Genomic DNA, 21,019 nt, shown 5'->3' on the forward strand with positions numbered 1-21,019 from the left:
TCTCTTTTCCTCCCCTTCTTATTGCTCGGCCCCCCAGTGCCGCTGAGGACTTCTTTCGCCGCTATGCTTGCCGCCGCCATGAGCCGACGGGCCTCGGTCAGCGACTGCCTGCGGGACTGGGAGGAGCTGCAGGACGGCTTCCAGCGCGTGCAGGTGCCGCAATCCCCCACCTTCCAGGCGAGGGGAGGGCAGCATAGGGGTGGGGAGGTGGCGGGAAGTGACATAATGGGGAGGGGCATGACGTCACTCGTGCTGTGGTGAGGTGGCGGGACCTGAGCCCGGGGACCCTTTGCTAGGCGGGGTGGGGGTGGGGGTTCTAGCTCTGTATAAAAATGTTAGAGATGTTGTGGGCATGTGCGGAGTACCTCTTTGTGTGAAGAGAAGGTACCTTTGGGCATGTGCAGAGTGCCTCCCCCTTTCTCTCTGTGTAGCTAGAGTGCCCCTGGGGATGTGCTGAGTGACGTGTGTTGAGTGCCTCTGGGCATGTGCAGAATGCCTCCCGTGTTTTATGTATATCTGTGGGGCGAGAGCTCTTTGGGCATATGACAGAGAGTGCCTCTGGGCATGTCCAGAATGCCTCCCCCTCTGTGTTTATAGCAAAATGTCTCTTGGGGTGTGCTGAATGACTGTGTGTGATGAGTGCTTCTGGGCACGTACAGAGTGCCTGCCTGGCTTGTGTGAAGAGGAAAGCAGCTTTGAGCATACATCTGGACTCCTTTGTCTCACTTGGGACTTTAAAAATAAGCATGAGCACGTGAATGTGAAGGAAGTGCCCTTCTTTCTTTCCTCCACCTGCTGTGTGTGAAAAGTAAGCAGCATTTATGAGCATGTGTGGAGTGCTTTCCTATCCCATCCATAACGTTGAAGAGGAGCACATCCTTGGGCATGTGCAGAGTGCTTTCTAATTCTGTTCCCTCTGTGGGATGGAGTGCTTTTGAGCATATGCAGAGTGCATTCCCTGGCAACATGGTTGAAGCTACCAAGGAGCACATACAGAGTATCCTTCCCCAGTATTAAATAATAACAGTTTAACAATAAGGCTTTTAATCAGTGGCTACTAGTCCTGATGTTTTAATCATATTTCTAGTATCAGAAGCAGCATGACTCTGAACACAAAATTGCTGGGGAGGGGACGGGGGGGGGGCGTTATTGTAAGCTTTTCAGGGGCTTAAGAACCTAAGACGAGCCTGGCAGCTGGATCAGGCCAATGGCCCACCTAATCTAACATACTGGCCAAGCAGTTTTCCCATTGAGAAGCCTGCAAGCACAACAGCCCTCTTCTCACTTGTGATTGCCAGCAACCGGCATTTAGAGGCAGGCTGCCTCAGATTGTGGAGGTAAACCATGGTTGTTGTTGTGGCTAGAAGCCACAGATAGCCTTTTCCTTCATGAAAATAGAGGGCCACTGTCAAAAACAAGATGATGGTCTTAATAAGCAGACTGTGCTAGACATAGTATCTTAATTAATTAGTTTCGTCCCTCTTGGGACCCTTGAAGTAGCCATGCCCTCTTGTACCTCAGTTGTTTATAACTGCGTGCACACAATCCTGCCTTATAGTATCCTGCTCAAATGTTTTATACAGCCCCCCCCCCAAAAGCCCTGCAGCAAGAACTGGGACAGAATTTGTAAACGATGCTGTATTGCACATGATAGCATCTTCTGTGGTTTTTTGGAGATGTCCTTAAGTTTGCGAAAGAGTCATGCCATTTCTAAGAAAGGGCTATCCACCAGCAATTCAGAACGGATCTTCTAGATTCCTTCTCTAGGAAGCCAGCAAGAAGGATGTGAGCACAACAACTGGCATTCAGAAGCATTACTGCCCCCAGCCATGGAGACAGAGCATAGCCATTGATAGCCTTCCCCAATAATTTGTCCTATCCTTTTTTAGAGCCATCCAAGTTGGTGGCCATCCCTGCCTCCTGTGGGAGTGAGTTCCATAGTTTAACCATGTGCTGTGTGAAGGGGGACTTTTTTTTTAACCTGTCCTGATTCTTCCAACATTCAGCTTCATTGGATGTTCACGAGTTCTTGTGTTATGACAGGGAGAACAACTTTTCTCTATCCACTTGCTCCATGTAATGCATAATTGTATAAACTTCAAGTAGTGTTTTAAAAAAAACCTCATTTAAAAACCCTTCAACTTAATTTTTTTTTGTTCAGCCAGCTGGGGCTGATCAGAGTTGTCATCTAAAACATCTGGGTAATACTAGGTCAGAGGAGGCTGCTTTCGCGGATCAAAATATTTCCAGATTGCTAACTGGTTGATCAGCTAAGCATCACAGCCATAATTGATGTTGTTTCGTTTGCATACATAATCTCATGGCAGCACTGTCAGGTTAGCTATACGCTGTTGACATCTGGCTAGTGGCCGTCTTTGCGTGCCCTGTGAGTTAATGACTGAGGAGTGTGGCCTTAAAGTCATTTTGTGTGCTCACCACAGAGATGCAAGTGATCTCTGGACCACCCTGGAATCTGGAATAATTAGGACACACCTTTTTAATGATCGCACTGAAACTTAAAATAATGACAGAGTTTGTTTCTCTGCCTCTCTGATGTACATTTGCATCAGATGAAAGTTTATTCTACTCTCTTGCAAAATGCAACAGATTAAGCAATGCCTCCCCTTTTCCTCGGCCCAAGAGGCTCAGTTGTGACAACTCCCTTTCCCCCTTCCTATGCGTGCAGGAGGAGGTGCTTAGAAACTTCATTTTGATCCATTCTCAAGTACAGTAGATGCTTTGTTGCCTTTGGGGACTTTCAGACAGAAAGGGTAGATAGAAAGAAATGTGTTACGTACATCCAATTGTGGGTGAGAAAGCAGCAAGCCTATGTATATAGAGTATAAGTGGGGAATGCAAGCAAACACCTTTGTAAACACTGCCAAAAATTTCCTCGGAGTAAGCCCATTGCAAGTAAGCCCATTGTCTGTTTAAGGTAGCCTTTGCCAACCAGGCACCCCCTCCCCCAACCTTTTGGATTCCAACTATGCCATTGGTCACGGCTGTAAAAAAAAAGAATCTGAAGGGCACCAGGTTGTCGAAGGTTGGTTTAAAATGTTACCTCTCCACCCCCACCCCTTCCTCTTGTTATCATGATCCTGGGGTTGGGGGCAGCGGTGCCCAAATCCCGACCTTTGCACTGCTTCCTGATCACAGGGGCCAACACTGGGCAGCCCCTGCTCCTCTGCTGTGCCTGAGACCCTCACACGGCTCCTTGCTGTTCTGAATCCCACCATTGGGCTGAGAGAGCCTTGGTTTGGTGCTCCAATGTCAAAGTGTGTGCGCATGTGTTGCCCTGAGTGGTTAATAATAATAATTACCCTGCCCATCTGGCTGGGTTTCCCCAGCCACTCTGGGTGGCTCCCAGCAGAACAGTAAAAACACGATAAAACATCAAACATTAAAAACTTCCCTAAACAGGTTGTCTCCTGGGTCTTGACTCATTCAAGAGAAGAGAGAGAGAGCCTGTGTGGTCTAGCGGTTAGAGTTTCCGGACCAGGGTTCAAGTCCCCACTCAGCCACGAAGCTCAATGGGTGACCTTGGGGGAGTCCGTCTCTGCCTCTCAGCCCTAACCGACCTCACAGGGTTGTTGTGGGGATTAAGTGAGGAGCAGAGAACCATGAACACCGCCTTGAGTGCCTTGGAGGAAAAGGTGGGATGTAAATGCAATAAATGATAAAATACATTGGAATGAGGGCGATGTAATAATGAAACATGTTCTTAGCTCCCTTCCCCTTAAAGAGGTTTTCTGCTCCAGCCTCGGTTGACAGTCTTTCTCTCCTTCCTGGCTAGGAGACTCACAGGCTGTACAAGCAGAAGCTGGAGGAGCTGACCAAACTCCAAGATGGGATTTCCAGCTCCATCAGCCGGCAGAAGAAGCAGCTGAAGGAGCTCTCTCTGGCCCTCAAAAAGTATGTTGAGGGCAACTGCGGCAGCAGCGCCTGCTTCCCTGGGGGAGTTTGCTGCGGGTCAATTTGTGGCTTGGCTACCGGAGCCACCAGGACTGCCTGAGCGTTGCTGAGTCAAGCATCACTTGAGCAATGTGGGTTTAGCAACCAGGTGGGCAGGGACTGTCATCTAATCCTGCAGCTCGCAACCTTTTGGGTATGGCGACTCACAAGTCCAAATTTATTTGGTATGGTGACCTGCCAGTTGTTTGTTGCCACGAGTATCAACAAAGCAAGATTATAGGCCAGTGAAACAAAGGTGTAGGAGGTATTCATCATACCAATTAAGGATTGCAAGCAGCAATTATATTCTTTTTATAAATGACCATTGCTAACAACCCTACATTGCAAAAGCAGGGTATTCTGTCGCACCATATACAAAGCAAGCAAACAATAATAAGATGAAGAATTGGTAACATACCAGCAAGAATCAAGGTATCAATTTTTCCTGAACTGGCATGGAAGGTGAATGTTGGGCATCTAAGCCTGAAGCGTAAGAAATAAATTCTCACATTCTTGAGTCCTCCATCCCTCTAGTGACATGTGATTTATGTGTTATTTCTTCCACAACAGCCAAAGTCCATAAGTTCTTACACTGCAAAGAAAAATGCAGATTGTCTGGGCTACTGAAATGTAGTTAACTGCCCTTCTAGCTCATCATGAGAGGGACGCGGGGACTTAAATCCACCACCATCTTGGCCATCTATTATCCAATATTTAAGATTTTAACACCTCTGGAAGCTTTCATTAACAGAAGAACGAATTAATCAACTAGGTTACCTGGGTGATTAAATCAAGAGCACCTTTCCAGGCAATTAGGCCATGTGTCATTTACAATATATACAGTTTTAATGCAAGTACGCAAAGATCTGGAGATCTTAGGAGAGGCCTTCATTCCTTGTGTGAGAGAAGGGAAAGTGATTTATGAGACACATGGAGAAATATCCCTTCGAAAAAGCACATTTTCAGAACTATTGTGTATTTTTAAATGCAAAATTTTTCCAAGCTTCCTGAATGTAGATCGGGGTGCCCAAACTAGATCGGGGTGCCCAAACGTTTTTCAAAGAGGGCCAGATTTGATGGAGTGAACATGTGTGAGGGCCAACCAAAGTTGTTGAGCCTTTTAAGGGATTTAACCCCAAAGTTGTTGGACCTTTTTTTCAATTTTTCCCCAAAGTTGTTGAGCTTTTTTGACATGCCTGACATAGATGGATCTCCTTCTTGCTCCACAGCCAGATCATAAATTAACTATTGCAATAAACTACTGTATTGTATATTCTGACATTAGAGGGACTGGTAGATGGGGTGTTTCATCTCCTTTTCTGCCTGACCCTCTTTAAGGAATAGGATAGCAGCTCCACTTGGCTTCCAGCTACACTGCAAGAGCCTTCTCAGTTGTGGCTGTCCGCTCTCCCCAGTGAGGTCTTTGGCACAAGGCGTTTGATGGATGATTATTTTGCTGTTTGTTTGTGGCGTGTTTCTGCTGCTGTTTCATTGTGCTTTGGGTGGTTGCATGACTTCTATTATGCTGTTTTGCCCAGGTGCAAGTGCTCTCTTGCCGACAAAAATGAGGAGGAACCGAAGGAGTCCTTCCAGGAGCTCCAGAGCATGATCAAAGAGCGGCAGGATGTCTTCTTTGAAATGGAGGCCTACTTGCCCAAGAAGAATGGGTAAGGGCCCACACCCTCTATTTATAAGAGCATCAGAACTCTGCTGTTCAACCAATGAACGCTTCCAGAGCAGATGCATACAATCAAGCTGTAGCACACGAGGAAAAAGGCACAGAGAGGGACGAGGGGGAAGCAAAACTCAGCTGCCGGTTCTTTCCAAGTTAAATAGTACTTATAATGAACGGAGGTTAGCTCTGGAAGTCCAGCAGCTGGGAGGTTAATGGGACTCTGATGGCTCCCACCCAACACCCTTTTTCTCAAAAGTGGCCCACCAGATGTCTCTGAGGGAACTCACTTGAAAGAAGCAGCCCTCCCTGGTTGGTTGGTTGGTTGGTTGGTTGGCTGGTTCTGAATTTTTTATATTCTAAGGGAGACTTCCTTTTAGCCATTTGCAGCTAACTGCTGTCAATAGAACAGGAAAATGTTCCTCCTAGTGTGGTCCTACATCAGGGGGGTGATGTTGGACTACAGTTCCCATCTGCCTCGGTGAGTGGTTGGGGACAACGGGAGTCCCAAATCTGGAGGACTCCCAAATCCCTCAGTCCTGTCCTAATTATTCAGTGTCTGTAATGAGCGCACACACACCTTTACAATTCTGCTTTTGACTGTTTTCATAGCTTAACATTTCATACCCTAAACACAAGCAGGCCTGAGACTTCATGCAGGAGAAGGCTATATCAATGACCATAGCTGCCAAGTTTTCCCTTTTCTCGCGAGGAAGCCTATTCAGCATAAGGGAAAATCCCTTTAAAAAAGGGATAACTTGGCTGCTATGTCAATGACTCTGCCCTGCCTTCACAGTCAGAGGCGATAATGCTTCTGAAGACCAGTTGCTGGAAACCACAGGAGGGGGTAGAAGTCTCTTGTGCTTGTATCCTGCTTGCGGGTTTCCTGCAGGCATTTGGTTGGCCACTGTGACAACAAAATGCTGGGCTAGATGGGCCACTGGCCTCATCCAGCATTGCTCTTCTTCAGCTCTTGGGACTTTCATTTTTCATGACTCTTGTGCAACACAGCAGACTTAGCCTGCAGTCTGAGATGTTGAGTGCACTTGGCGTGTGGGAGCAGTTTGGCTTGGGGATGTGTTGCAGAGGTGTATTTAATTATCTCCTCTTTCTGTTGTGATCCAGGTTGTACCTGAGTCTCGTGCTGGGGAACGTGAATGTCACTCTACTCAGCAAGCAGGCAAAGTAAATGCTGATCCCCTAATGCTTTGCTTCATTGCTTGCCTTGTGGTTTGCACTCAAATGGACTATGAACTTGTTTTTTGGGCGGGTTTGTTTGTTTTGTTGAAGGCTGAGGTTCTTGGAATGCTTGGTGCCATGCTCATTATCCAGTGCTGCTTCCTTTCTTCCACCATACAGTTGGATGGAATCGCAGAATGCTTGCAATCAGGGCTACAGGAAATGTTTGTAGCTGAAGGAGAATTTGGAGACTGGAGTGGGTGGGGGCAGAGAGGTGGGACAGCCAGCTAGAATTCTGCACCAGCAGAAGCTGAATTCTGTGGTCTGCATTAATTATGCAAACAAGCAAATGCTTACATGATTTCTCATTTTGCATACTTCTGTCATATGTTACTATTTTGCATAACTTCTGGTTTTGCTATTTATAAGAGGGGCACACACACTGAACCCCACAATCACTGAAAATCTTAGCCATCCATTATTCAAGATTTAAGATTTCAAGCGGCCTTGCTCACCTGCGTTCCAGTGTGTTTTGCCACCATGAGGACTAGAAGCTTCATTAATATAACAGCTACAATGTTTAGCTGATTAATCAATCAGCATAACTGGGTGATTAAATCAAGACCACCTTTCCACAAAATTAGAGAAGGGAAAGTGACATGGTGATTGATGAGACACATGGAGAAATGCCCTTTTGAAAAAGCACGTTTTCAGAACTACAGTATTGTGTATTCGTGTATGCAGAATTTTTCCAGGCTTCATGAACGTAGATGAATCTCATTATTTGTCCACAGCCAAGCCCTGAATTCTGTTGCTTGCAAAGTCCTGCAACTGATAGAGTTCACTGAGTTTTGAAGCCTGGCAATTTTCCAGCTGCTTCTTCAGATGATACCTTTCACTCAAATCCGCAGTTGCAACAGATAGCCTTCAACAATTCATGCAATTCCTGAAATCTACCACAACCCATAATTATTATTATTATTATTATTATTATTATTATTATTATTATTATTGCGGGAGGCAGTGCAAGACAGGAGTGCCTGGCGTGCTATGGTCCATGGGGTCACGAAGAGTCAGACACGACTAAACGACTAAACAACAACAAATTATTTATACCCCGCCCATCTGGCTGGGATTCCCCTGACACTCTGGGCGGCTTCCAACAAACATTAAAATACATCAAATATCACAGATTAAAAACTTCCCTAAACAGGGCTGCCTTTAGGTATTTTCTAGATGTCAGGTAGTTGTTTATCTCCTTGACCTCCGATGGGAGGGTGTTCCACAGGGCGGGTGCCACTACCGAGAAGGCCCTCCGCCTGGTTCCCTGTAACATGGCTTCTCACAATGAGGGAACTGCCAGAAGGCCCTCAGCACCGGACCTCAGTGTCCGGGCAGAACGATGGGGGTGAAGACGCTCCTTCAGGTATACTGGACAGAGGCCGTTTAGGGCTTTAAAGGTCAGCACCAACACTTTGAATTGTGCTCAGAAACGTACTGGGAGCCAATGTAGGAGCGTCTCAGACAGTTTGCTGTAACCTGAGCCCTTTTATACACAAATTTATTTGCCAGATCTGCCCAGTAACACAGGTAACAGGCACCAGATACCTGCAGGTGCATTGTGGGGAGTGAAGCATCTCTGCTGACTCATGGGGAATTAACCCAGTTACTGCATTCCTCAGCTTACCTGGAGAAAGGCATCTTCCATGATCTTAATGCCTAGGCAGGTTTGTTTGGGGGTTGCCCAAGCCTGGGTCCCATGCCACAAATAAAAGCTTAGGCTGAGCCCTGGAAGCTGGGTGCTGGGCCAAGTCCATTCACTGCTCTGCCTCCCTGTTCTAGGTTCAGGTACAAGGATGAGTATGAGAAGTTCAAGCTGTACCTCACGATCATCCTGCTCATAATCTCCTTCACCTGCCGGTTCCTGCTTAACTCCAGGTGAGTCTGCGGCAGCCTTGGATTGGGACCGCACTGTTAAAAGTGAGCCGTCATTCCTATCCCTGCTCGCTTGAATGACATCCCTCTGAAGCAGTGGTTTTTCTTTCTTCCTTAGAGCATTTACACCTTGCTCTTTGGCCCCAAAGGCTTCCGGAGAGCCTTATGTACAATCAGTTATAAACAGGAAAGGCCCTGCTTGCAGGCTTACAATCTAGAAACACCACCACCACACAAGGAAAAACAGGGAGGGAGAGAAGGGGAGGGAGGCAGAAATCAAGTTGAGGGACACATTCCTAGAGAGTTGTTCTCATAAAGACCAGCCAGCGCCGTTCAGGGCTGGGAAGTGCCTGATGGAGCTGGTCTCTCGGCAAAGCTGATGGAGCGAATCCTGCTACTGCCCATAATAATATAATAATAACTTATTAATTATACCCCGCCCATCTGGCTGGGTTTCCCCAGCCACTCTGGGCGGCTTCCAACAGAAAAATAAAATAAAACAATCTATTAAACATTAAAAGCCTCCCTAAACAGGGCTGCCTTCAGATGTCTTCTACTGACGCAGCCTGATGGGCTGGCTGCCCCCAGGCACCAGTTGAGGGGAGAGGAGGCCTGATAGGGCCAGCCTGTCACAGCAGAGCCCACGGAGGGAGCTGCCCATCTCTCCACTCCACCTCTCCAACAACCCGAGGTTGTTAAAGGTTGCAGGGCGCCTTGCAGGCAAAAGAAGGAAGACCAGTATGAACCCCTTCTGTTCCACTATGCCCAGTAACCCTTTCCCTCTCTCACCGCTTGCCACAGGGTGACGGATGCCGTCTTCAATTTCCTCCTGGTCTGGTACTACTGCACCCTCACCATCCGCGAGAGCATCCTGATCAACAACGGATCCAAGTAAGTTGTCCAGACCCACTGAAAGCTCTGGAGGCAGAGCTGAAAAGATGATGAGCCAGGCCGGTGTCCTCTGACCGGCTGAGCTTTCCAAGACTTTCTTCAAGTCTCGCTTCTTCAGATCAACCTTAACCGTCAGTGCCGGGAGCGGAACTAGGGACTCTTGTGCTTACAGAGACGGTGGTAGGATAAGAAGCTGCCCGTGGTCCATCTGGCGCAGCTGTGCCTGCTGTGATTGGCAGCAGTTGCTCCTGGATTCTGGGCAGACAGAAGCCATTGCTAGACCTTCTGTCTGACCCCTAACTAGAAGGGCTACAAGGTGGAGCCTGGGAACTTTTCCATGGCCTCTCCTCATACAGCTGTATATTTTGGATAGTCGCTTCTTCGCTATGCATTTAGACACCTCTTAAGAGATCTTAAGCCCATTCATCATGATAGTTCCTGAGATCAAGGAGAAGATATCCTTCCATGATTGGATGCCATTTTGAATCAAGATAGCAGACTGAAGCTTTCAAAACTGCACTGAGTTTAACCACTGGTTTCAAAACGGCACTGTTTGTTTGTCATTTAGCACGCGCAAATAATGCCAGGCTGCTACCGGTAGCATTAATATAAATGTTAACAGCCTGGTTGTTTGCCTATCTCCTCTAGGACCCTTTGTGACTCACACTGATAGCATAGCTGCCAAGTTCTCCCTTTTTTTAAGGGAAATTCCCTTATGCTGATTAGGCTTCCTCATGAGAAAAGGGAAAACTTGGCAGCTATGACTGATAGGCATGTTTGGGCAGGCTGGCATTTCAAATACATTGCATAGAACAGCACCCACATGTTTTGCCCCTTAACTTTTCCTACAAGGCCTAGAAACTTCCTTTTAAAAGAGAGAAGAAAATGAAAGCTGAGAGTCTGGGGCACAAGCACCTGCTTGGTCACCTCTGAGCCAAGGTGTTGCAGGTTGCCACTGTCTGTTGCATCTAGCAGCTTGATGGCCTTCCTTGGAGCCATGTTGCAACTGCCTGTTGATGTTCCCTTGTCATCTTGCAAGTGTGCTGAGCTACAGGGCTTAAAGTTCACACTCTCTAACGAAAGTTCCCCGCCCCCCCTGCATCCCTTGTGTTTCCTCAGAATTAAAGGCTGGTGGGTTCTCCATCACTACATCTCTACCTTCCTCTCCGGCGTCATGCTGACGTGGTGAGTCCTCAGCTAAGCATCCTCTCTGTTGCTATTATATGATGTCCTGGTGGCCGTCGGTGGTGCCCTGTGGCTCAGAGGCCCAGGCCACATTCACCAGGAGCTCTGCGTTCAGTATTGGGGGCCTAACTCTACAGAACTCCTTCTTGGCTGGCTGGCCCCCTTCATTTTATTTGTTGCACTAATATCCCACCTGTTCCTTCAAAGAGCTCAGGTTGGCGTGCATCATTCGCCCCTACTCAGTTAATCCTCACAACAACCCTGTGAGGTGGGTTCAGCTGAGAGGTGGTGAATGGCCCAAGGTCACAACTAGTGAGCTTCACGGCTAAGCAGGGATTTGAACCCCGGTTCAACACTCTAATCAGCATATCACACAGGTTCTCAAGACTTTCTTTTATTATTATTTCAGTAGTCATTTTAAATAATCATTTTCTGATTTCTGTAGTTAACTGACTTCATCTTCTGCAAGGTTTCCTGTAACCTCGTGGGATGCTGCTTAGAAACCATGGCATTAAGCAGCGTATAAATTGTCCCATGGCATTAAGCAGCGTATAAATAAGTAATAGCATAGGAAGCCGATTTTTACAGAGTTGGAGATTTCGGTGATTGAACCTGGGACCTTATTGCATGCAAAGCACAAGATCTATAGCTCAGCTACAAACTTTCCCCTGTGCTGAGAAAATGTAGGTTTGTGCTGTATATTTCAAGACTGTATGTCTCTGTGAATGTATGGTTTACACTGCACAGCTCTGTGCGCTCCCCTAGTTAAAGCCACCACATAGGTTAAACATATGTACATAGGAAGTTTGTCTACCCCAGCATTGTTGGAGGAAGCTCTCTTGAACCTTCATTGAAGTTTCATCTGCTGTGCCCATCCTTCATTTTCCTGTTGGCTTGTTTGTTTTGCTGCAAGCATTGCCATTAAATGGAGTCAGGGAGCAATTTTGGCCCAGCAGGCCAGAACTTTATCTGAATCACACCACCACACTAGCCAATTTTTACAAGTGGGTTGGACCGCCCCACCTGCCAATTGTCTGATGTTAGGACATCAGGTAGAATTGAACTCCCACACTTCGGAACTCCCTGCCTGTTGATACCAGTCAGGTACCTTCCCTGTGCTCTTTTCGGCGCCTGCTAATAGCATTCATGTTCAGGCAAGCCTGTCCAGATATGTAGAATCTTTACACGTGTTTTAATCTTAAAATCAGTGATAAGCTAAAAAAAATTTAATTCTTATTTGAATGTTTTGCATAGCTGTTTGTTTTTTTACTCATTGTTTTTATTCAATTTTTTTTTTGAAAATCACTCTGTGGTTTTCTTTAACAATCACAGACTCAGAGAACTGCAGAGTTGGAAGGAACACACAGGGTAATCTCGTCCAACCCCCTTCAATGGAGTTGAACCCACTTTGGGCTGCATTCCCAAGCAACCCGACTCTGAGAAGACCTGGTCTCGGTGCGCTGGAGGGCTCTACCAGCCTCGCAGCGTTCCTTCCAACTCTACGGTTCTCTGAGTCGACGACTGTTAAAGAAAACCACAAAGTGATTTTCAAAAAGGGTAAAAACAAACAAACAAAAAATCCTCAAAGTGTTATATAAATTGTATGAAATGAATACCTGCTCCACGATTGGAGCAGTTTTTATTATTATTATTATTATTATTATTATTATTATTATTATTATTATTATTTTATTTATACCCCACCCATCTGGCTGAGTTTCCCCAGCCACTCTGGACAGCTTCCAACAAAATATTAAAATGCAATAATCTATTAAACATTAAAAGCTTCCCTAAACAGGGCTGCCTTCAGATGTCTTCTAAAAGTCTGGTAGTTGTTTTTCTCTTTGACATCTGGTGGGAGGGTGTTCCACAGGGTGGGTGCCACTACCGAGAAGGCCCTCTGCACTGGACCTCAGTGTCCGGGCAGAACAATGGAGGTGGAGACGCTCCTTCAGGTATACTCAAATGCATACAAGATAAGTGCAGGCGTCATTTACAAGAGAATAGATGTTAGTGGTGGTGGTAATAATAACAGTAGTAGTAGTAGTAGTAGTAGTAGTAGTAGTAGTAATAAATAATAATAAATTTATTATTATTTATACCCCGCCCATCTGGCTGAGTTTCCCCAGCCACTCTGGACAGCTTCCAACAAAATATTAAAATGCAATAATCTATTAAACATTAAAAGCTTCCCTAAACAGGGCTGCCTTCAGATGTCTTCTAAAAGTCTGGTAGTTGTTTTTCTCTTTGACATCTGGTGGGAGGGTGTTCCACAGGGCGGGTGCCACTACCGTGGTTGTCACAGTTTGGGGGCCCAATTTGGCCCATGGGGTGGAGGGTCCCCACCCTGCACTAGGAGAATGGGTTATTCATTTCTAAATGAGCATACTTTTCCTTTTCTCCTTTTCTCTCCGCCCTCCCCTCCACCTGATCTCACTTTCCTTGCAGGCCAGACGGTCTCATGTACCAGAAGTTCAGAAACCAGTTTCTCACCTTCTCCATGTATCAAAGTAAGTGAAGCTGCCCACAGGGAAGCAGGAAGGTCACCCGAGGGCACCCTTGAGCCTCGGAACCATGTGGGTGGGGCAACGTGCTCAATTAGCCAAGCCCATTTTCAGAAGTGGGCTACGTGAACTAATTTCAGTAGTGCTAATTTCAGTAGTTCCATTCTTGAGTAGGATAGAGGCCTCCAGTTCCACCACATGAGCTTGCAAGCAGAATTGTCCAGGTGAGACTAGCGAAACTTCCAGATTTCCTTGTTAAGAAAGAAAGGGGTTTGTTGGCTAGAACGGGAAGGCAGGTGTGAGGAAGTCTTTTATAGCCCTGGTGGGCCAAACTCCTTCGAGGCAGTCTTCTGAGGGCACCTGACAGCCGTGGGCAGGGTCAGAGGCAACTGAGCGGAGCAGATGATGTAAATTTTACCTTCCTACATTTGACTGGTTTCTACGCACATCTCTCTACCTGTAAGATAGGTTAGGCTGAGAGGCTGAGACCAGCCCAGGGTCGCACTCAGTGAGCTTCACAGCTGAGTGGGGATTTGAACCCTGGCCTCTCCTAGGCCCTAGTTCAACACAAACCACAACACCACGCTGCCTCTTTACGATTCAAACTTTTGTCCCATTTCTTAGCAAGCAAAAAAGTCTGTTTAAAGAAACAAAGCTCAAATTCCCAGGACCCTCTTGAAAAATAGGGAGTTGGAAGGGACCCACTAGATTATTATTATTATTATTATTATTATTATTATTATTTTAACCTCTGATGCTCTGAAAGCCTTTGCAACGCCTGAGAAGACAGGTTTTGGAATTGGCCTTCCAAGCTGCCCCCAACAGTGACCTTTCTCGCCAACTCCTTCTGACAGGCTTTGTCCAGTTCCTCCAGTATTATTACCAGAGCGGTTGCCTGTACCGGCTGAGAGCCCTGGGTGAGCGGCACACCATGGACCTCACGGTGGGTAAGTGGCATCTCTTGCTTTGGCCTCCTCTCCTCTTGCTCCTAAGCCCAAGCTTAGGAGAGGCAAGCTTGTGACCCTTCAAGCTGTTGGACTCTGCGTTCCCCATCGCCGCTGCTGGCTGGGGCTGATGGGAGTTGCAGTCCAGCTGTGAGATTGTCGCCACTGCTTAAGACTCCTACCGCAAGGTGTAGTGCAAGAGATGCAGCTAGTTTCACTCCTCTGCAACATATCTTTCTTTTTTTCTGTCCCACCACCCGCAGAGGGCTTCCAGTCCTGGATGTGGAGAGGCCTCACCTTCCTGCTCCCGTTCCTGTTCTTTGGCCAGGTAAGTGTGCCATGGCATTTTGGGGGGAGGGCGCCTAGGAATGGTGGGATGTCAGTGATTGGTCTGAGGGAGACGAGACTGAGGAGGAATGGTGGAGACCGCCCCCCCTAACTTCCCAGAGAAGAGGAAGGCGGTACAGTGGTACCTCGGAAGTCGAACGGAATCCATTCTGGAAGTCTGTTCGACTTCCGAAACACTCAGAAACCAAATTACGGGTTCTGATTGGTTGCAGGATGCTCCTGAAGCCATTGGGAAGCTGCGGAAGCCCCTTCAGATGTTCGGCTTACAAAAGAACGTTCGAAAACCGAAACACTCACTTCCGGTTTTCAATCGTTCGACTCCCAAGGCATTTGGAAGCTGAGGTACAACTGTGTTGAATCACAGCAGTGATTTGAGGAAGGTCACAGCCCAGAGACAGGCGAACAGAAGAGTTGGGAGGTGTTGGGAGAAGAGAAGGGGGAGACAGAGACAGAGCAGCCGGCTGACACATTATCACTGGAGAACATTTCTGGGCCCCCTTCTCCCAGAACTCAGCATGCATTGAAAGTTGAAGAGCGAAGGACTCAGAGACAATTAGCCCCTGGCAGCCACCGTAAGGGGAAGTGTTGTTGCTAGGAGGGGGGGAGGAGTTCAGTTGGAGCATCTCCATTTTTAGGAAGGCTGCATTCCTTCGTCATTCTCTGTGAATTATTGAATAAATGGCTTGGTAAGAACTCTTATCGTCTCTCTGATTCTGGGCTGCCCTGTGGGAAGGAACTGATTTTCCCGAAGCCTGACAGAGGATAGCACTGCTGATTAGGAGGTTTGGAGAGGACCCTTGTCTCCCATTGGGCTGGAGAAAGACCCTGGCAGAGTGTGGGTCTCCTTGGGCACCGCATACAAACTTATCAACAACAGCCTGCGGATCCTAAAATAATACTGGGCAGATGCATTGTTCCTTTAGGAGAGAGGTCCTTGTGACAGATGCCTGCTTTTGCCTTTAAAAAAAAAGTGCTATACAGAGGAACCTGCCATTTACAGAGTCAGACCACTGGTTCAGCTGGCCCAGGGTTGTCAACACTGGCTAGCAGTGGGTCTCCAGGGTTTGGGGCAGGAGTTTTCCCTCAGCACTACATGGAGATTGAAGCTGGAGCTCTGCCACTGAGCTACAGCCCTCCCTTAGCAGTGAGGAAAAATGATTCTCTTTTTGGGGGCACTAGGTGGAACAAAAAGGACATATAAATAGTAATCTGAAGGGTAGATTTGGGATTCATTCAGTCACTGTCTTCCAGTCATACACACACCAGTTTGCACTGGGCTTTATAGAGGAAGAGAAGGTTTTGGAGGGAAAGGTCTGAGGAAAGCACTCAGCTTGCAGCCCGCAAGGAGTGTGTGTTTCTCTAATCAGAAGCTGTGGCTGTGGTTTGTGGCCTTGGGGGGGGGGGGGCTGAACACTGAGATGCTCCTAAACTGCCTTTGCAGGGGAGTGGGTGGGTGGGGAAGCGAAGAAGATTGGATTTGTTCTTATTTATTAAATTCGTATGCCGCCCTTCGTCAGAAGACCACGGGGCGTTTTTGCAACGTATGCCGCAAATAACATAATGTCATATTGATGCAACATAAAAGAAAATAAAAACAGTTATTATAAGAAGTGCATAGTACAGTGCAGATTCTCCTAACGGCATAAAAAGGCGAGAAAACTAGCAACACGGTACAGAAGCTTCTCTCAATGAAAGCGACCCCTATCTCCCTTTGCCTTTCCCCATCTCTCACCCTGGGAGATCTTCAATCCCCTGCCTCTTACTCGTGGTCCTTCCACCAACCACCTGTCACTTTCATGTGGCGCCGAAACTGGGGTATTATTTACTTACTTACTTACTTACATTTACACCCCACCCCACCCCCAGGAGCTTAAGGCGGTGGTGCCCGTAGGCCTCCCTCTCCATTTCATCCCCACAACAACCCTGTGAGGTAGGTTAGGCTGAGAGAGGCAGCGACTGGCCCAAAGCCACCCGGTGCGCTTCGTGGCCGAGTTGGGATTTGAACCCTGGTCTCCCCATCCCTAAAGTCCAGCACTCTTAACCGCTGGTCCACACTGGCTTGTGTAACATCTTGCAAATAAAATAAAACGTCTGTGCTCCCTTCTCTTCCCCCGACTCCTCTAGTTCTGGCAGCTTTACAATGCCCTCGCCCTCTTCCAACTGGCCAGGCACCCAGAATGCAAGGAGTGGCAGGTAAGAGCTCCTTGGGGCAGAGAGCTACTTTTGCCTCTTTTGTTTTAACCCTGTGAAATGTTCAGAGGAAGCTTCCATATGTGCAGCATCAGGCTATTGGGCCCAGCTAGGCTAGGATTGTCAACACCGACCCTCCTGAGGACAGAAAGCCCTTCTCTTTTTTATCTCAAGGTCTGCTCCCCATTTTGAAGGCTGCTTGGGGGGGGGGAGCTGGGGAACCCCTGGGTGGAGCCGTCATTTCCAACACCAGCTTCCGATAACTCCTTTCCCCCCCCCTTCCGTGCGAGGGGCAGGGTGCATGATTCTGGTTGCCGCTGTGTGAACCAACCGTGGGCTTCTCTGCAGGCCAGGTGCAACTTCTAGATCCTATTAAAGAAGAAAACTAGCAAATTATTTAATAAGGAAGTGAGAACTTTCTTACTCCAACAGACTTTTGGGAACTGGTTGCTTTTTATGAAAGGGTTAGTGCTGTGCTGTTTTTATTGTAATTGTGTGTATGGTTTTCAATAGATCTTAAAGTTTTGAATTCTATTAGTGTTTTGTTTTTTTAAACTATTTTTAAAAACGTCTTTAGCTGTTCTTATTTTATCTGTAAGCTGCCTTGCATCCCTGTCAAGGAAAAAGGCAGGATATAAATAAATTTATGATGGGATAGATGGTAATGCAATTTGGCTAAATTAAACTTTAGCTGTGATTCCTGCATTGCAGAGGGTTGAACTAGATGACCGCTGCTGTCCCTTCCAACTCTACAGTTCTATGATTCTATAAATGTCCTAACGGTACTTTCACTGGGGGGGGGGGACAGGACCTCGAGCCAAAAGGCAAGTAAGACAGGAGAGGAGTCGATACACAACTTGCTGGAGCTCTGGAAACAGCATGTAAAACGGGGGAAATAGAGGTTCTCTTGAACAGCTCTTGGAACAAGTTAAAAAAAAAAGAGATTCATCATGCTACACTCTGGTCCTTGACTGCAATAAATTGATTCACTCATCATGCTGGTCTGTGACCGCTTCTTTCTTTGGATGGGGACAGGATGTCCACTCATCTCCAAGAAGTACCACCCGCTGCCTGGGAGAACTGCTGGGGTGACCCCCTGCCGTCTCCCCCACCCTCCTGGCAGTGCAAAGTCTCACCAAGTCTTAAATTCCTCCGGCAGGTGCTGATGTGTGGCCTCCCCTTCTTCGTCCTCTTCACCGGCAACTTCTTCACCACCCTTCGTGTTGTTCACCAGAAATTCCAGGACAAGGCCAAGGTGGAGTAAAGGGGGAAGGGCTTATGGGGCCTGTCCCACCCCACTCTCCTTGTCCTCTCCCCCCCACCCGCTCGAACAAAACTGTCTTTGCCATCTGCCGTTCTGGCATTTTCTCGCCTGGCTGGAGGCAGCGCTGGTCCTGTTCCAGCTGGTCTTGAAAGGACAATCCGCTCAGCGCTGGGCGCAACTCTCCCGGAATCCACTGGCTTTGAACCAGTGCTTCAAACAAAGCGGCTCATGAATGGGCAAACTCCTGTGACCTTTTCCGCCGAGGACAGGACCTTGTTCTCAACAGTGGGAGGAGATTCTCCAGGATCATAGCAGCACTTGGACATGACTCTCTATGGTATCCTTGCGCCCAGCCCTCCTACAAGAGCAGGCGATGGATTGCCAGCTGCCCCCATGCTCTTTTCTAGCAGACTTTTAAGAAGGAAGCAGGCTCAACTGAAGCCACAGTATGTGTAAGCAGTGAGGATATTGTGCAGGGCCTCCCCTGGCCCATTTTGAACCCCTTTACCAGAGCAAGAAATCTTTGCCTTTGCCATACGGAGCATCACTTCCTGTCTCACGGGTGCTGCTCTGCTCCTCAGAAGGGACCCTCAGCCTGCACCCTTGTCTGCTTTCTTACATCCTGAGGCCAGGGTGCATGGGTGGCAGAAAGGAGGTTTTCCCCAGCCTTGCACACAAGCAGCCTTCCCCCTCCTGTGACCCAGGGATGGTTCTTGGCGGATGGTGGGCAGTGAGAAGTGGTTGGCATGCCTCCACTGCCAAGGGTCCGGCACTGCCATTGCTCAGAAGCCTCCAAAGGCTTTCAGGAAAGTGGGGATTAGGAAACAGCATGGTCTGAATTTGCTACATGGTGGTGTAGTAGGGGGACAGTGTCTTGTTCAAGCTTTGTGGTGTCTTTTGTGTGTTTGTGTGCATATCGATGTCTTCAGGAAGCTGGGAGGAGCTGGTCTGTGTCACAGTCGTCTCAAAGAATGTACGCATGTCGTATTTAAAAAAGGGGGGAAAAACTATTGGAATAAAAGAAAAAGAGGGAAATGCCTTTGTTGCCTCTCATGCCTTTCAACCAGCAGGGGAGAGGAGGGGTGGGTCAGGGTTTTGCACAATCTCCATTGCAATTGCCAGCACGGTTGGCTATTAATGGGTCCAGCTGAACAGGAAGGCACATTTTGGGCCATTGCATGGTGATGAGAGGAGAGAGATGGGACATTGGGTGGTTTTTTACAGCAAGGTATCTGGGCAGCTGATCAGAAGGTCGGCGTTTTGAATCCCCGCGACGGGGTGAGCTCCCATTGCTCGGTCCCAGCTCCTGCCAACCTAGCAGTTCGAAAGCACGTCAAAGTGCAAGTAGATAAATAGGTAAACGGTGTTTGCCAGTTTTGTCATGCTGGCCACATAACCTGGAAGCTGCACGCCGGCTCCCTCGGCCAATAACGCGAGATAAGCGGTGCAACCCTAGAGTCGGTCAAGACTGGCCCTAATGTTCAGAGGTCCCTTTACCTTTGCCTTTTTATCTGGGCAGCAAGAGAAAAGGATAGCTTCCTTTGCGTGCCTTTCCATTTGGAAAGAACTCTTTTCTCTCTCCCTGACATCCTGTGATGGGAATGTGTCCTTGAAGTGCGATAATGCCTCTTGCTTGTGTAAGCATTTTTTATTTAAAAAACCTGATTTGGGGGGAGGGCAGCACAGTCTACTAGTCTGTTCTGCTCGTACCCACTTGAAAAGGTTGCCCGAAGCAAATGCAGTCCTCAGGCTGAAAGAGATTCCTGGAATTAATGGGGTGTCTTGTGCAAGTGCCAAGGTGCCTCTGAGCAGGAGCTTCTGGGAGAGCATCAAACATCTGAGGGAAGTGCAGAGTTCAGCTTCCATTCATTCTTTTGAAGCAATGCCTCCAGTTCGCAGGATAGCAGGTATCGCCCATGTGCTGCAGTCCTAAAGCAGCCAGCGAGGTGGCTGTGTTGAATTTCTGCATTATCCTTTCTTCTCCCATGAAAGCAGCATATGTGAAATAGTAAGAGAGAGAGAGAAAATGCAAGTGTTGTTCCGTGTTGTGGGATTTTCACATGGGATGCAGCATTTTGTACAGCACACAGAGAGAGCCAGAGAGGGGTGTTAGGTGTGCTTTGCCTGGAGAAGGGAAGACTGAGAGGTGACCTTTTGGCAGTCTTCAACTATCTGAAGGGCTGTCCCATGGAAGGTGGAGCAAGCTGGTTTTCTGCTCCTCCCGCAGGCAGGACCTGGGCCAATAGATTCAAATGACAAGGAGATTCTGACTGAATGGAATGGGCTACCTGGGAAGGTGGTGAAGTCTTCTTCCTTGCAGGTTTTTAAGCAGAGCTTAGGGTGGCTGTCCGTCGTGGATTCTTGAGTTGCATTTACTGCATTGCAGTCTACAGTTTTGATCCTATGAGCTCTTCACTTATGGTCTTTGTTAAACGGATGAAGTAATGATGGCCACCAATGTGAATGGGTTTAAAACGTTATCGACAAATGCATGGAGGATGAGGGCAAGCAATGGCTGTGAAGCATCTCCACTATTGGAGGAAGTAGGTTTCTGATGGCCTGATCCAGCAGGCTCTTATGTGGATGCCAAAAGATGCTTGGTTAGCCCCTATGAACTTAGGGGGCTTTGAAAAGGAGAAGCAGAACACCACCCCCTCTTCCCCTCATCATGACAGTAACAGTGGTTCGTTCACTCTCTCTCTCTCTCTCTCTCTCTCACACACACACACACACACACACCACTTGAAAGTTGAAGATCCTTGCATTTCCCTGTTGTAATGCACCGTGCCAGATGCCGTCTGGCTTTGTGGCTTCCTAAGCACACGATAGCTGAGCTGGTTAGAGCACGGTGTCAAGGGTTGCGAGTTCGAGCCCCATATGGGACAGCTGCATATTTCTGCACTGCAGAGGGTTGGACTAGAATGGTCCTCAGTGTCCCTTCCAAACTCTATAATTC

The 21,019-nt window shown here is 47.7% G+C and overlaps 1 protein-coding gene across 1 annotated transcript; it reads left to right on the forward strand.

Annotated features, from left to right (window-relative positions):
* Positions 1-38: 38 nt before the first annotated feature.
* Positions 39-19,061, forward strand: TMEM120A (transmembrane protein 120A). Its single transcript, XM_035139333.2, has 12 exons — positions 39-153; positions 3,794-3,912; positions 5,490-5,618; positions 6,749-6,808; positions 8,645-8,740; positions 9,539-9,628; positions 10,748-10,813; positions 13,262-13,323; positions 14,172-14,264; positions 14,525-14,589; positions 16,734-16,802; positions 17,959-19,061. Exons 1-12 carry the CDS (start codon positions 64-66, stop codon positions 18,061-18,063), a joined length of 1,044 nt encoding a protein of 347 aa, XP_034995224.1. The 5' UTR covers positions 39-63; the 3' UTR covers positions 18,064-19,061.
* The last annotated feature ends 1,958 nt before the right edge of the window (positions 19,062-21,019 follow it).

The sequence above is a fragment of the Zootoca vivipara genome, chromosome 15, assembly GCF_963506605.1.
Source record: "Zootoca vivipara chromosome 15, rZooViv1.1, whole genome shotgun sequence".
Lineage (NCBI taxonomy): Eukaryota > Metazoa > Chordata > Lepidosauria > Squamata > Lacertidae > Zootoca > Zootoca vivipara.

Coding starts and splice junctions, on each gene's coding strand:
- TMEM120A (XM_035139333.2), top strand. CDS start 64: ATGCTTGCCGCCGCCATGAGCCGACGGGCCTCGGTCAGCGACTGCCTG. Junction 3,913..5,489: donor CTCTCTCTGGCCCTCAAAAA/GTATGTTGAGGG, acceptor TGTTTTGCCCAG/GTGCAAGTGCTCTCTTGCCG. Junction 13,324..14,171: donor CACCTTCTCCATGTATCAAA/GTAAGTGAAGCT, acceptor TCCTTCTGACAG/GCTTTGTCCAGTTCCTCCAG.